The sequence below is a fragment of the Hemiscyllium ocellatum genome, unplaced genomic scaffold (genome assembly GCF_020745735.1).
Source record: "Hemiscyllium ocellatum isolate sHemOce1 unplaced genomic scaffold, sHemOce1.pat.X.cur. scaffold_736_pat_ctg1, whole genome shotgun sequence".
Lineage (NCBI taxonomy): Eukaryota > Metazoa > Chordata > Chondrichthyes > Orectolobiformes > Hemiscylliidae > Hemiscyllium > Hemiscyllium ocellatum.
The window spans coordinates 40,001-55,084 of NW_026869206.1; the positions used below are offsets into that span (position 1 = coordinate 40,001).

The 15,084-nt window shown below is 59.5% G+C and overlaps 1 protein-coding gene across 4 annotated transcripts in view; it reads left to right on the plus strand.

The window, feature by feature from the left end:
• Nucleotides 1-9,550, plus strand: part of copa (COPI coat complex subunit alpha) — a 37,888-nt gene extending 28,338 nt beyond the window's left edge. For all 4 annotated transcript variants that reach the window (XM_060823423.1, XM_060823422.1, XM_060823420.1 and 1 more), the window contains exons 21-35: nucleotides 266-455; nucleotides 587-682; nucleotides 973-1,061; nucleotides 1,161-1,284; nucleotides 2,599-2,688; nucleotides 3,351-3,460; nucleotides 3,578-3,655; nucleotides 4,705-4,773; nucleotides 4,898-5,034; nucleotides 5,608-5,794; nucleotides 6,490-6,600; nucleotides 7,442-7,603; nucleotides 8,126-8,238; nucleotides 8,513-8,594; nucleotides 9,211-9,550. In XM_060823423.1, coding sequence (XP_060679406.1) covers nucleotides 266-455; nucleotides 587-682; nucleotides 973-1,061; nucleotides 1,161-1,284; nucleotides 2,599-2,688; nucleotides 3,351-3,460; nucleotides 3,578-3,655; nucleotides 4,705-4,773; nucleotides 4,898-5,034; nucleotides 5,608-5,794; nucleotides 6,490-6,600; nucleotides 7,442-7,603; nucleotides 8,126-8,238; nucleotides 8,513-8,594; nucleotides 9,211-9,270 — 1,698 coding nt within the window. In that variant the 3' untranslated portion in view covers nucleotides 9,271-9,550. The remainder of the gene's footprint in view (nucleotides 1-265; nucleotides 456-586; nucleotides 683-972; nucleotides 1,062-1,160; nucleotides 1,285-2,598; nucleotides 2,689-3,350; nucleotides 3,461-3,577; nucleotides 3,656-4,704; nucleotides 4,774-4,897; nucleotides 5,035-5,607; nucleotides 5,795-6,489; nucleotides 6,601-7,441; nucleotides 7,604-8,125; nucleotides 8,239-8,512; nucleotides 8,595-9,210) is intronic.
• Nucleotides 9,551-15,084: the final 5,534 nt, after the last annotated feature.

Sequence of the window (15,084 nt, forward strand, 5' to 3'; positions counted from 1 at the left end):
GATTGGCCATGCTAAATTACCCATAATGCTCAGGGATGTGTAGGTTAGGGTGGATTGGCCATGCTAAATTACCCCATAGTGTCCAGGGATGTGTAGGTGAGGTGCATCCGTCAGGGGTAAATGTATAATAATAGAGTAGGGGGTAGTAGGTCTGGGTCAGATACTCTTTGGGGGTCGGTGTTGGGCCAAGGGGCCTGTTAGCACACTGGGGATTCCATAATGTCTCACTCTGGCCTATCCTTCCCCCCCGCCCTCCCTTGGTCAGATCGCCCTGGAGGCGGCCAAAGTGCTGGACAACAAGTGCTGCTGGGAGAAGCTGGGGGAGTTGGCGCTGCTTCAGGGCAACCACCAGATCGTGGAGATGTGCTACCAGCGCACCAAGAACTTCGACAAGCTCTCCTTCCTGTACCTCATCACCGGCAACCTGGAGAAACTCCGCAAGATGATGAAGATAGGTGAGGGGGCGGGCAGGCGGCGAGTCAGTGAGGGCTGACCGGACGCTAATCGTGACACCTTCCCTGTCTCACATTTTCTCTCTCTCTCTCTCTGTGTCTCTCCCTCCCCCTCCCTACCTTGGTGTGTCCAGCGGAGATCCGGAAGGACATGAGTGGTCACTACCAGAACGCTCTGTATCTGGGCGACGTTCTGGAGAGAGTCCGCATCCTCAAGAACTGCGGGCAGAGTAAGGAACCTGAGACGCTTTCCAGGGTGTGGGGGGTGCAGTGGGCGAGGCTGCCGTGTTCATTGCGGGTGGGCGGGAGTGGGGTCAGCTCTCGGGGACAGGGCCTGGTTTCCCTGACGGTGGAGGGGGTGCCGGTATTGAGAGGTGGGGGCTGGTACACGGGGTTACCATGGGTTTGAGGCGGTCCCAGGGTGGGATCTCGGGCTGAGTGGGGGCTCGGGGCTGGTGTCATGGCGTTAACCTTGCCTCCGGGTCTGACTGTGTCTGATCTCCCATCATGCCCCTGTCAGAATCCCTGGCCTACCTGACTGCAGCGACTCATGGCCTGGATGAGGAGGCCGAGGCTTTGAAGGCGAGCTTCGACCCTGAGAAGGAGACGGTGAGTGGTAACCGCGCCCCCTGCCATCACATCCCTTTCGGTACATCACATGATTGCCATCACCGCTGACCTTTTGCCCTCTGACCCCTTCTTCGGCAGGTGCCAGAGATTGACCCTGACGCCAAGCTTCTCCAGCCGCCGCCTCCCATCATGCCTCTGGACACCAACTGGCCGCTGCTCACTGTCTCCAAGGGTTACTTCGAGGGCAGCATCGCACCCAAGGGTAAATAAACAGCAGGAAGGGTTTACTGAGGGACGGTCAGTACTGAGGGAGGGCCACACTGTCGGATGGTCAGTGCTGAGGGAGCGCCGCACTGTCGGAGGGTCAGTGCTGAGGGAGTGCCGCACTGTCGGAGGGTCAGTGCTGAGGGAGCCCCGCACTGTCGGAGGGTCAGTGCTGAGGGAGCCCCGCACTGTCGGAGGGTCAGTGCTGAGGGAGGGCCGCACTGTCGGAGGGTCAGTGCTGAGGGAGGGCCGCACTGTCGGAGGGTCAGTGCTGAGGGAGGGCCGCACTGTCGGAGGGTCAGTGCTGAGGGAGGGCCGCACTGTCGGAGGGTCAGTGCTGAGGGAGGGCCGCACTGTCGGAGGGTCAGTGCTGAGGGAGGGCCGCACTGTCGGAGGGTCAGTGCTGAGGGAGGGCCGCACTGTCGGAGGGTCAGTGCTGAGGGAGGGCCGCACTGTCGGAGGGTCAGTGCTGAGGGAGGGCCGCACTGTCGGAGGGTCAGTGCTGAGGGAGGGCCGCACTGTCGGAGGGTCAGTGCTGAGGGAGGGCCGCACTGTCGGAGGGTCAGTGCTGAGGGAGGGCCGCACTGTCGGAGGGTCAGTGCTGAGGGAGGGCCGCACTGTCGGAGGGTCAGTGCTGAGGGAGGGCCGCACTGTCTCCTTGGATTGTGGGTTTTGGAGGAGTTGGGTCGAGTGGGCCCGTCTGCTCTGGACTTTGGAGAACGAGAGAGAGATGCATCAAACAATGTAAAATTCGTAGTGTGCGACGGACCTAAGTGGCTCTCTGACCCCTTCCATATCATCCCAAGACAGTCACTGAGTGTGTTGGAGACTGACACTTTGAGGGCTGCTTGGGCCTGGATGGAGGGGAGGGACGAGCACTGCACAGCGCCAGGGGTTTGAGGTCCCAGATCAGCAACAAGCCCATTGGCTGGCTGAGCGCACTCCCGAGCGTTACAACTGTTAACAGGTTTCTTTTTTTTTCTCTTTCTCCCCCTCTCTCTCTTTCTCTTTCTCTCTCCTCTCTCTTTCTCTTTCTCTCTCCTCTCTCTTTCTCTTTCTCTCTCCTCTCTCTTTCTCTTTCTCTCTCCTCTCTCTTTCTCTTTCTCTCTCCTCTCTCTTTCTCTTTCTCTCTCCCCTCTCTCTCTCTTTCTCTCCCCTCTCTCTCTTTCTCTCCCCTCTCTCTCTCTTTCTCTCCCCTCTCTCTCACTCTCTCGCTTGCTCTCACTCTCTCTCTTGCCCCCTCTCGTTCTCTCTCTTGCCCCCTCTCTCTCTCCCATGCTCCCTCCCTCCCTCCCTCTGTCCTGTTTGGCAGGTAAAGGGGGTCAGTTAGCTGTTGACCCTTCCATGGAGAGTGCTGGGGGGGAAGGTTGGGGTGACGATGCAGAGCTGCTTTTGGATGAAGGTAAGTGACTTGGTGTCTGTGTGTGTGTCTGTGTGTGTCTGTCTGTGTGTGTGTGTCTGTGTGTGTGTGTGTCTGTGTGTGTCTGTCTGTGTGTGTGTCTGTGTGTGTGTGGTGTGGCCCCGCCTGGCGCTGTGCTCACCCTCCGGGATATAAACCCCCCGGCCCGGCCCCTCTGCCCTGTCCGTGTGGAGCTGCTCCTTCTGGGACGTTTCTGATCGAGTGAGCTTCCCCTACCCCCTCAGGCAGTGAGATCCCACCCCCTCCCGCCCCCATCACTGCCGCTCACTGTCCCAAAACACCCCTTGCCTCTCCTCCCCCATATCCTCACATTCCCTCACCCTCCCAACCCCCCCACCCAGCTGTTATCCCGAGTCTCTCTCTCTCTCTCCCCGTCTCCCCTCCTCTCTCTCGCTCCGTCCCCCCCCACCTCTCTCTCTCTACGGCCCAGCCCCCTCCTGCCCTCGCTGAGACTGGGCTCCGTTTTGCAAAGCACTCTGGAAAGGCCGGGAGCAGGGCCAACATTCTGGAACCGGAGCCTGACGCCATCGCCGGTGAGGGGGGGGAGGGGCGAGGGTCGGGGGGGGGGGCGGGGGCGTGAGGGGGCTGAGTTTGGTTTGTTGACATGCTCCTGACCTTCCCCCCCCCACCCCAACACTGCACAGACGGATTCACCGACGCTGCCGAGGGGTTCGGAGAGGAAGCGTCCGGGCGAGCCGGTGAGGAGGGAGGCGGCTGGGACGTGGAGGAGGACCTCGAGTTGCCCCCCGAGCTGGTAAGAGGGTCGGCTCGCACTTTCTGCATTGCTCTGGTGCCCTCCAGGAACGCCTCTGTGTCTGACTGTCTCTCTCTCTGTCACACCCCCCTCCCCCTCCCCACCCTTCGTTAACAGGAAGTCGCTGGCGGGATTCCAGGCGGCACCGAAGATGGCTTCTTCGTCTCTCCCTCCAAAGGGAACAGCCCTGGCCAGGTAGGCCGAGGGGACGGGCGGGCGATGGTGGCTTAGGGGTGAAGGGAGTGGGGGTACAGAGCGGCGTTGATGGGTTAACATCGATAGGATAAATAGGCAAGGTCTTTCCCCTGGGGTGGGGGAGTCCAGAACTAGAGGGACATAGGCTTAGGGTGAGAGGGGAAAGATATAAAAGAGATCTAAGGGGCAACTTTTTCCCCCAGAGGGTGGTACGTGTATGGAATGAGCTGCCAGAGGAAGTGGTGGAGGCTGGTACAATTACAGCATTTAAGAGGCATCTGGATGGGGATATGAATAGGAAGGGTTTGGGGGGATATGGGCCGGGTGCTGGCAGGTGGGACTAGATTGGGTTGGGATATCTGGTCAGCATGGACGGTTGGACCGAAGGGTCTGTTTCCGTGCTGTGTGTCTGCGGCTGCGTGAGTGCGTGCCTCTGTCTGTCCGTGCAAGTGTCTGTGTGTGTCCGTCTGCATCTCTGGGTGTGTGTGTGTCTGTATCACTTGGGAAAGGGGGTACCGGGGGGATGGGGGGTACAGACGGGGTTCCCTTGGGAGATGTGAGGGGTGGGGAGGGGTACAGACAGGGTTCACTGGGGAATGGGGTGTTTGGGGAGGAGGGGGTTACTAACGGGGTTCACTTGATAGATTCCGGACTCGAGGTTGAGCTGATGTCCGGATCTGAGGAGGAAGCTGTTCACCTGTGGCCTTCCCTACCCAGTGAGATTCCCTGGAATGGGTTGAAGGCAGAGAGAGATTTGGGAACAGCTGAGGGTATGAAGGGTTCCCATGAGCGGGTGGCGATGTGGAGCTGACTCCCCTCATGGCTCAGCCAGGGTCTGACTGAACGGGCTCCTCCTTCCGCACTCATTCCGGCCGGTCCGAACCCTGTCCTTCACCCCAGCTCATACCTAATGTGGTTCTCTCTCTTTCTTTCTCTCTCTCTCTCTCTCCCCTTTCTCCCCCGCGCTCTCGCTCGCGCTCTCGCGCTCTCTCGCTCTCTCTCTCTCTTCCGTCCCCCAATCTCTCTCTGCCTCTCTCTCTCTCCCTCAGGTATGGTGCAACAACTCTCAGCTGCCCGCTGACCACCTTGTGGCAGGATCCTTTGAAACTGCAGCCCGGGTGAGTACCTCATATTGTGTACGGGGGGACGTGCTGGGTCACTGTGTTAAATGCCCTCCTGATCTCCCTCTCTCTGTGAACCTCCCCCCCCCCCCCCCCCCCCCCCCCCTCCTGTGCCCTCCAGCTCCTTCATGACCAGGTCGGTGTGGTGAACTTTGCCCCATACAAGAGCCTCTTCCTTCAGGCCTTCGCCCGCGGTCGCTCGGTCTACCAGGCCCTACCCTGCCTTCCCTCCATGTACGGTTACCCGCAGCGCAACTGGTGAGTGGTACTGGGCACCGAGGGGTGTGTGGGTGTGCACGGGTGGGGAAGCAACAATGCTTGGGTGCCTTGCTCCCGCCGACCTTCCCTCTCCCACTGCTTCTCTGAGGCAGGGCATGAGGAAAATGGCCGCCCGTGCTGCTGACATCACCAATCTGACCGGAAGATGACCACTGTCCTTCGGTATGAGGGCACGGTGGCAGGACTGCCCTTCTGGGAGTGTAAATGCTCCGAGTCTCAGTGTTGTCCCTTGGGGAGTGTAAAATGGCAGCGGAGTCTATTGGTGGTGTCCATTTGGGTGTCCAAAATGGCAGCCAGGTCTATTGGTGTCCATTTGGGAGTGTAAGATGGCTATTGGGCCTATTGCTGTTGTCCATTTGGGAGTGTAAAATAGCCACTGGGTCCACTGGGGGTGTAAAATGGCCGCCGGGTCCACTGGTGTTGTCCATTTAGGGGTGTTAAATGGCCGCCGGGTCTATCGGCGTTGTCCATTTGGGGGTGTAAACTGGCCACGGGTTCTCCGGCTGGGCAAGATGGCCACCAATGTACCTCAGCGTTGTTGCTTCCTTCCAGGAAAGAGGCAGGTCTGAAGAGCGGCCTTCCAGCAGTAGGCCTCAAACTGAGCGACCTGATCCAGCGGCTGCAGGTGTGCTACCAGCTCACCACGGCCGGGAAATTCGAGGAGGCGGTGGAGCGCTTCCGCCTCATCCTTCTCAGCATTCCCTTACTGGTGGTGGATAACAAGCAGGAGATCGCCGAGGTGAGAGAGCGCAACGGGAAGGGACGGTCGCCCATCGGCCCCTCGCTCCCTTTATCTCCCAAGGATCAGAGAGAATTGGGAGCAGAGACTGGGGCGGGGGGGGGCGGTGATGGGTTCACGCGACAGTGAGTGGTCGTCATTGGGGGGATGGGGGCACGCTGCCTGAGGTAGGGGGACGCTAACTGAGCCGGAACTTTCCGAACGTCAACCAGAGTGGGACAAAGGGGCTGGCCACCATCAGCCTGGGAGATGGAAACCCGTGCGGTCCGCGCTCTGAAAGGGCCAGTCTCGAATCGATGGGTTAAATGGTCACCTTCTGCAGTTATTCTGATGTGCTTTGTGTCCTGCCCCCATTGCTTTCGGCTTCCACCCTGCCCTTCACCCCTTTCCCCCTCACGCTGACTTCCTCCTTACCTCACACTCCCCACCACGTCACTCCTTCCCAAACCACACTCACCCAAACTCTCCTCTTCCACCCTTTCCGCCCTCTCTCTCCTCCTCTATCCCCCCTCCCTCTTTTCTCCCCCCTCCCTCTTTTCTCCCCCCCACCTTCCTCTTCCCCCCCCTACCTCATGCTCGTTCTCTCTCTCCTCTCTCTCTCTCTCCTCTCTCTCTCCTCTCTCTCTCCTCTCTCTCTCTCTCTCTCTCCCCCCCCCCCCCCAATTCCCGATCTCTGTTCTCCCCCCCCCCCCCAGGCCCAGCAGCTGATTACCATCTGTCGGGAGTATATTCTGGGCCTGAGTATGGAGATTGAGAGGAAGCGATTGCCCAAGGACACTCTGGAGCAGCAGAAACGGATCTGTGAGGTAGGCCAGCCTTACCCCGCCATGGGGGCAAGGGGGGAACCCTCTCTCCCCCACCCCGGGCCGTGTCTCTGTCCCCCTCCTCCCCCCACCCCGCGCCGTGTCTCTGTCCCCCTCCTCCCCCCACCCCGGGGCGTGTCTGTGACCCTCTAGCCCCCCACCCCGGGGCGTGTCTGTGACCCTCTGGCCCCCCACCCCGGGGCGTGTCTGTGACCCTCTAACCCCCCACCCCGGGGTGTCAGTGACCCTCTAACCCCCCACCCCGGGGCGTGTCTGTGACCCTCTGGCCCCCCACCCCGGGGCGTGTCTGTGACCCTCTAACCCCCCACCCCGGGGTGTCAGTGACCCTCTAACCCCCCACCCCGGGGTGTCAGTGACCTTCGGGCCCCCCACCCCGGGGCGTGTCAGTGACCCTCTGACCCCCCACCCCGGGGCGTGTCAGTGACCCTCTGACCCCCCACCCCGGGGCGTGTCAGTGACCCTCTGACCCCCCACCCCAGGACGTGTCAGTGACCCTCTGGCCCCCCCACCCCGGGACGTGTCAGTGACCCTCGGACCCCCCACCCCGGGGTGTCAGTGACCCTCTAACCCCCCACCCCGGGGCGTGTCTGTGACCCTCTGGCCCCCCACACCAGTGCGTGTCTGTGACCCTCTGACCCCATCCTGGGGTGTGTCTGTGACCCTGTGACTCCCCCCACCCTGGGGTGTGCCTGTGGCCCTCTGACCCCACCCCAGGTCGTGTCTGTGACCCTGTGTCTCCACCCACCTCAGCTGGGTGTCTGTGACCCTCGAACCCCCACTCCTGGTGTGTGTGTGACCTGTTGTGTTGACCTCCCTCCTGTAGATGGCAGCGTATTTCACCCACTGCAGCCTCCAGCCTGTCCACATGATCCTGGTCCTGAGGACAGCTGTCAATCTCTTCTTCAAACTCAAGAACTTCAAGACGGCCGCTGCATTCGCTGGCAGACTGCTCGAGCTGGGCCCCAAACCCGACGTCGGGCAGCAGGTAACACTCCGGGGGTAGGGGGCGAGGGCAGCAGGTAACACTCCGGGGGTAGGGGGCGAGGGCAGCAGGTAACACTCCGGGGGTAGGGGGCGAGGGCAGCAGGTAACACTCCGGGGGTAGGGGGCGAGGGCAGCAGGTAACACTCCGGGGGTAGGGGGCGAGGGCAGCAGGTAACACTCTGGGGGTAGGGGGCGAGGGCAGCAGGTAACACTCCGGGGGTAGGGGGCGAGGGCAGCAGGTAACACTCCGGGGGTAGGGGGCGAGAGCCACAGCTCCCTCACTCACTGACCTGAATGGCCACACAAACACTGACTCCATCTAGATCACACAGAGGGCTCTCATGTCTCTCGCTCTCTCGCTCACACCCATGCATGTGCGCACGCTCTCACACCGGCGGGCGCACTCACACTCTCTCCCTCGCACGCCCGCGGACCCGTTCCCCCTCTCATCCCCGGCGCCAGCGTGGAGGTATTCACTGGGAGATTGCAGACTGTGCATGTGTGTGTCTGTTCTCGATCGCAGACTCGCAAGATCCTGGCAGCTTGTGAGAAGACCCCAAATGATGCCCATCATCTCAACTACGACATGCATAACCCCTTCGACGTCTGTGCAGCTTCATACAGACCCATCTACAGGTACGGGCCAGGGAGACGGGAAACACACCTGCTCACGGCACGCTATATATCCTGAACTGAGGGAGGGCCGCACTGTCGGAGGGTCAGTACTGAGGGAGGGCAGCACTGTCGGAGGGTCAGTACTGAGGGAGTGCCGCACTGTCGGAGGGTCAGTACTGAGGGAGCCCCGCACTGTCACCAGAAGCTGTTGAGCTGTATTAAAATGAATGCTGACATTTCTTTGATTGGGGTCACTGTTTAACATGTCTGTTTATAACTCCCTCAAAACCCTCAGGGGGAAACCTGTCGAAAAATGTCCTCTTAGTGGAGCCTGCTACAGTCCCGAGTTCAAGGGTCAAATCTGCCGTGTGACTACGGTGAGTAACGAATGACGTGACGTCCCTGACAGGACTGAGAGACCCCAGTCAGTGTACAGATATCACCCTGAGAGAGAGGAAGGGGACTGAGAGACACCGGTCAGTGTACAGCTATCTCCCTGAAAGAGAGAGAGAGGGGACTCGGAGATACCGGTCAGTGTACAGCTATCTCCCTGAAAGAGAGAGAGAGGGGACTCGGAGATACCAGTCAGTGTACAGGTATCACCCTGAGAGAGAGGGAGGGGACTGAGAGACACCAGTCAGTGTACAGATATCTCCCTGAGAGAGAGGGAGGGGACTGAGAGACACCGGTCAGTGTACAGATATCTCCCTGAGAGAGAGGGGACTGAGAGACATCAGTCAGTGTACAGATATCACCCTGAGAGAGAGGGAGGGGACTGAGAGACACCAGTCAGTGTACAGATATATCCCTGAGAGAGAGAGCAGGGACTGAGAGACCCCAGTCAGTGTACAGATATCCCCCTCAGTGAGAGAGAGAGAGAGAAGGGACTGAGAGACCCCAGTCAGTGTACAGAGATCTCCCTGAGAGAGTCCTGTTGTGTGCAGTGTTGTTGCTGTGCTCGGTGATATTTGGTGTTTCTGATCTCCCCTGCAGGTGACTGAGATCGGGAAGGATGTAATCGGACTGCGTGTCAGCACACTCCAGTTTCGCTGAAGCCCCCTCGGGTGCTGGCAGAATCCTGCTCCAAATGTGTCGCAGTCTGTCTCTCTATCTCCCTCTCTCTGTCTCTCTCCATGGCGCTCTGTCTCTCGGCTTGGCCGGTTCCCCCACGTAGTGCTCACCCTCCCCTGAACGGATTGTGATGTTTTGGTGATGAGACACTGGTAACTATTGTCTGTGTATCCTTCCCCACCTCCCACCTCCTCACCACCTCCAAATCGCAGCTTTCTCAGTTGCTCAGATGTAGCTCTCAATAAACCTCACTGTTGTCCTCCTCTGTCTCCTGGTGTCTGTCCGTGCTACGGGGGTGAGGGAGGGGACGTGTGCGCGCGCACACGCGCAGACACGTGCACACACACCCACTCAGACACAGACGTAGACAGCCAGACACACACACGCAGAGACAGACACACACATGCACGCGTGCACACACACACAGACAGACAGACACAGACACACACGCGCACACAGCGCAGAGACAGACAGGCGCGCACATATGTGCACAGACACACATGCAGAGACAGACACACACGCAGAGACAGACTGACACACAGACGAACACAGGCAGAGACAGACACAGACAGGCGCATGCAGACAGACACGTGCGGGCACACGCGCACAAGCACAGACATAGGCGCACAAACACGAGCAAACCCAGGAGCTGGGAATGAGGCGGTCAATGTCCATTCCGAGATGGCTGAGCCGCTGGAACCCAGCACCACAGAAAGCAACCGAATCCAAATCACCGAGTGCTTTTAAATAGGGGGGGATCAATCGCAGGCGTTGGGCTACACGGTATGGGGACAATTGGGAAGAGAGTTGGATGATAACATGGAACAGCACACTACAATTCTCAGGACAAACCTCCCACTCCAATTTTGTGTTTCTGTAAATGCACATCAGCGATGCAATCACTGCACTGTCGGAGGGTCAGTGCTGAGGGAGTCCCGCACTGTCGGAGGGTCAGTACTGAGGGAGAGCCGCACTGTCGGAGGGTCAGTGCTGAGGGAGTCCCGCACTGTCGGAGGGTCAGTGCTGAGGGAGTCCCGCACTGTCGGAGGGTCAGTACTGAGGGAGTCCCGCACTGTCGGAGGGTCAGTGCTGAGGGAGCGCCGCACTGTCGGAGGGTCAGTGCTGAGGGAGTCCCGCACTGTCGGAGGGTCAGTGCTGAAGGAGGGCCGCACTGTCGGAGGGTCAGTGCTGAGGGAGTCCCGCACTGTCGGAGGGTCAGTACTGAGGGAGTCCCGCACTGTCGGAGGGTCAGTGCTGAGGGAGCGCCGCACTGTCGGAGGGTCAGTGCTGAGGGAGGGCCGCACTGTCGGAGGGTCAGTGCTGAAGGAGGGCCGCACTGTCGGAGGGTCAGTGCTGAGGGAGGGCCGCACTGTCGGAGGGTCAGTGCTGAGGGAGGGCCGCACTGTCGGAGGGTCAGTGCTGAGGGAGGGCCGCACTGTCGGAGGGTCAGTGCTGAGGGAGGGCCGCACTGTCGGAGGGTCAGTGCTGAGGGAGGGCCGCACTGTCGGAGGGTCAGTGCTGAGGGAGGGCCGCACTGTCGGAGGGTCAGTGCTGAGGGAGGGCCGCACTGTCGGAGGGTCAGTACTGAGGGAGTCCTGCACTGTCGGAGGGTCAGTGCTGAAGGAGGGCCGCACTGTCGGAGGGTCAGTGCTGAGGGAGGGCCGCACTGTCGGAGGGTCAGTGCTGAGGGAGTCCCGCACTGTCGGAGGGTCAGTGCTGAGGGAGGGCCGCACTGTCGGAGGGTCAGTGCTGAGGGAGGGCCGCACTGTCGGAGGGTCAGTGCTGAGGGAGGGCCGCACTGTCGGAGGGTCAGTGCTGAAGGAGGGCCGCACTGTCGGAGGGTCAGTGCTGAGGGAGGGCCGCACTGTCGGAGGGTCAGTGCTGAGGGACCGCCGCGCTGTCGGAGGGTCAGTGCTGAGGGAGGGCCGCACTGTCGGAGGGTCAGTACTGAGGGAGTCCCGCACTGTCGGAGGGTCAGTGCTGAAGGAGGGCCGCACTGTCGGAGGGTCAGTACTGAGGGAGGGCCGCACTGTCGGAGGGTCAGTGCTGAGGGAGTCCCGCACTGTCGGAGGGTCAGTGCTGAAGGAGGGCCGCACTGTCGGAGGGTCAGTGCTGAGGGAGGGCCGCACTGTCGGAGGGTCAGTGCTGAGGGAGGGCCGCACTGTCGGAGGGTCAGTGCTGAGGGAGGGCCGCACTGTCGGAGGGTCAGTGCTGAGGGAGTCCCGCACTGTCGGAGGGTCAGTGCTGAAGGAGGGCCGCACTGTCGGAGGGTCAGTACTGAGGGAGGGCCGCACTGTCGGAGGGTCAGTGCTGAGGGAGTCCCGCACTGTCGGAGGGTCAGTGCTGAAGGAGGGCCGCACTGTCGGAGGGTCAGTGCTGAGGGACCGCCGCGCTGTCGGAGGGTCAGTACTGAGGGAGCCCCGCACTGTCGGAGGGTCAGTGCTGAGGGAGCCCCGCACTGTCGGAGGGTCAGTGCTGAGGGACCACCAGTGCTGAGGGAGGGCCGCGCTGTCGGAGGGTCAGTGCTGAGGGAGGGCCGCGCTGTCGGAGGGTCAGTGCTGAGGGAGTGCAGCACTGTCGGAGGGTCCATATTGAACTTGCCGTGCCTGGCGACAGGAGGGTATCACTGTTACACAGCCATCTTCCCGAACCCAGGTTCCTCCTGCTCCCCTGTCCATGTTTATTGTAACCCCTGCACTGATGTGCCTCCCTGTGCCATGGACACTCATTGACAATGGAGCAGGCTGTGTGGGGAGGTGTGATACAGACCCTGTGGTGTCCTCCTCTCCAATCCCCTCCCTCACTCTGTGTTCTGGGCCCATCCAGCCCCGACTCCTGGACTGTGCTCTGTGGTTTCCACCCGGATCCTACAGTTCACCACTTGCTGACGACAGAGTTTATTTCAGATCTGTCTGTGGATAGATTTCAACTTCCTTCCCAGCTCCACACCCTCCCTCAGTGAGGGACCGGGCCCGGAGCCTGCTGTTTCCCTCAGTGAGGGACTGGAGCCTGCTGTTTCCCTCAGTGAGGGACTGGAGCCTGCTGTTTCCCCTCAGTGAGGGCCCCAAGCCTGCTGTTTCCCCTCAGTGAGGGCCCGGAGCCTGCTGTTTCCCTCAGTGAGGGACTGGAGCCTGCTGTTTCCCCTCAGTGAGGGCCCCGAGCCTGCTGTTTCCCCTCAGTGAGGGCCCCGAGCCTGCTGTTTCCCCTCAGTGAGGGACCGGGCCCGGAGCCTGCTGTTTCCCCTCAGTGAGGGACCGGGCCCCGAGCCTGCTGTTTCCCCTCAGTGAGGGACCAGGCCCGGAGCCTGCTGTTTCCCCTCAGTGAGGGACCAGGCCCGGAGCCTGCTGTTTCCCCTCAGTGAGGGACCAGGCCCGGAGCCTGCTGTTTCCCCTCAGTGAGGGACTGGGCTCAGACACTCCATTCCTCAGCCTCCTGTCGGTGAGATGTGCAAAACCGGAGAGCACTGAGGGCCGCACTGCCGCCGGCTGGAGGACCTTCCCTTCCTGCCTAGCAACAGCTTCTGGTTTGGGATGCTTTGGGTTTTCCGGTGAAGATCGGGCTGTGAAGAGGATCGGTGGAGGAAATGTGGTCACTCTGATCATCTCAGTGATCAGGGCCACTAAGGGGTTTAATTGTACACGATGAACCTCTGATCTGGTGCGATCACCTTCTCTCTCTGTGACCGACAACCAGACAACCGCTCGCTCTCTCTCTGTGTGAAGCCATGTTCCATTTCCAATTCTGTGCCTGGCCCACAAGGCATTAGCTACAGCCATGCAGCCCCAACCAGCTGTCTGTAAAGATGTGTTTCACCTAAAAAAAAGGGTTATACTTTCATCCTGTGCAGTGGTGCCATTGATGATGGGTTTCGCCTTGTGTTTAAATGTGACATTTTTGCGCTAACCTGGAATAACCCTGGCGAAAGTCTCAAGGCAGCATGGATGAAAACGTCATGTTTTTGGTGTGACTCCAATCACAGCGCGCCCTTCATGTCACACGGTGGGGTGTGTGTGTGTGTGTGTGTGTGTGGGAGGGTCGTACTGGTATTGGTTGGAAGGTCCAACAAAGCAGCAGCGAGCCATTCGGCCCATCGCGTCTGCTATTCAACCAGCTCAAAGCTGTCCCCATAATCCTCAGCTCCCCCTTTTCCCCTTCCCGATTAAAAATCTCTCGCTCTCTCGGCCCACGGTACGCTGAATGACCCAACGTCCGACAGATTCCCTCCTCTCGGGGAGAGAGAGAGAGAGAAGGAATCCCTCCCCTTGATTCGGAGATGATCCTTTCTGCGTCCTAGACTCCCCAACGCCAGGGGAAATGTGCTCTCCACATCTTCCCTCCCCGTCTCTCTCTCTCTCTTCCCCCCCCGTCCCCCGCACAATTCTGCACGGACGCTGCCAGATTTTCCCCAGCTATTTCTGTTTCCACCCTGAAGTGTTTCATAGGTCGCCCCTTGTTCATCTCAACTCCAACGGGTATGGGCTCAACCTCTCTGGATGTAGGTTTGCTCGCTGAGCTGGAAGGTTGGTTTTCAGACGTTTCGTCACCATACTAGGTAACATCATCAGTGAGCCCCCGGCTGAACCACTGGTAGTGTATTTGTGTGTTTAGTTTCCTTGGGTTAGTCTCATCATTTCCTGTGGTGACATCGTTTCCTGTTCGTTTTCTCAGGGGGTGGTCGAACTTGATGTGTTTGTTGATAGAGTTCCAGTTGGAGTGCCATGCTGCTAGGAATTCTTGTGTGTGTCTCTGTTTGGCTTGTCCTCCAATGGATGTGTTGTCCCAGTCGAAGTGGTGTCCTTCCTCATCTGTATGTGAGGATAGGAGTGAGAGAGGGTGGATTGGCTGTGCTAAATTACCCATAGTGCTCAGGGATGTCCAGGTTAGGGTGGATTGGCCGTGCTAAATTACCCATAGTGCTCAGGGATGTGCAGGTTAGGGTGGATTGGCCGTGCTAAATTACCCATAGTGCCCAGGGATGTACAGGTTAGGGTGGATTGGCCATGCTAAATTACCCATAGTGCTCAGGGATGTGTAGGTTAGGGTGGATTGGCCATGCTAAATTACCCACAGTGCCCAGGGATGTGTAGGTTAGGGTGGAAAAGTCAGTGGGAAATATGGGATAATGAGTCTGGGTGGGTTACTCTTCAGATGGTTGGTGTGCACTTGTTGGGCCGAAGGGACTGGAGATCCATTGTTTCTATGAATTTGTCCGTCTGTACCCTCAAGGTGAGGGTTGGAGAGATATTACGGGCAGTGTGTTTACCCCCTTTCCCCACCCCTGAGAGTGGATCTGTTGTACCTCCCAACGTTTGGCTATAAAGTGATCTCTTCAAACGGAGTGTGTCGGTGCTGGATAAGCACAGAGGGCCAGGCCGTGTCCAAGGAGCAGGAGAATCGGACGTTTCGGGCAAGGGTCCTTCAGCAGGAGAGAGGTGCGTGGGCCCCACTCTCCAAACGTCAGGCACAGCGGTAGCATCCCTGCCTTTGACCCAGGGGGCCTTGGTTTCCCGTCTCACCTTCTTCGGATTTTCCCGCGAAAAGTGGGGGGCGGATGGGGAGAAAATCCCGAAAGCGTGTTTAGTTTTTCCCCTTGCGGTTTCCCAAATGTGACATTCCCTGTGTCTAGGCCGGCGTTCAGTTCCTTAACCAGACGAGAGGGAACGTGCTCCCAATCGGGTGATCCGAGGTCAAGACAGAAGGCGAGAGGTCCTGACGTTCGCGACACACACGAGAAAAATCAGGCCTTCCCCCTCCCCCCCAATACCCTTTGATTCCTTCAGCTCTGACAATGATCTC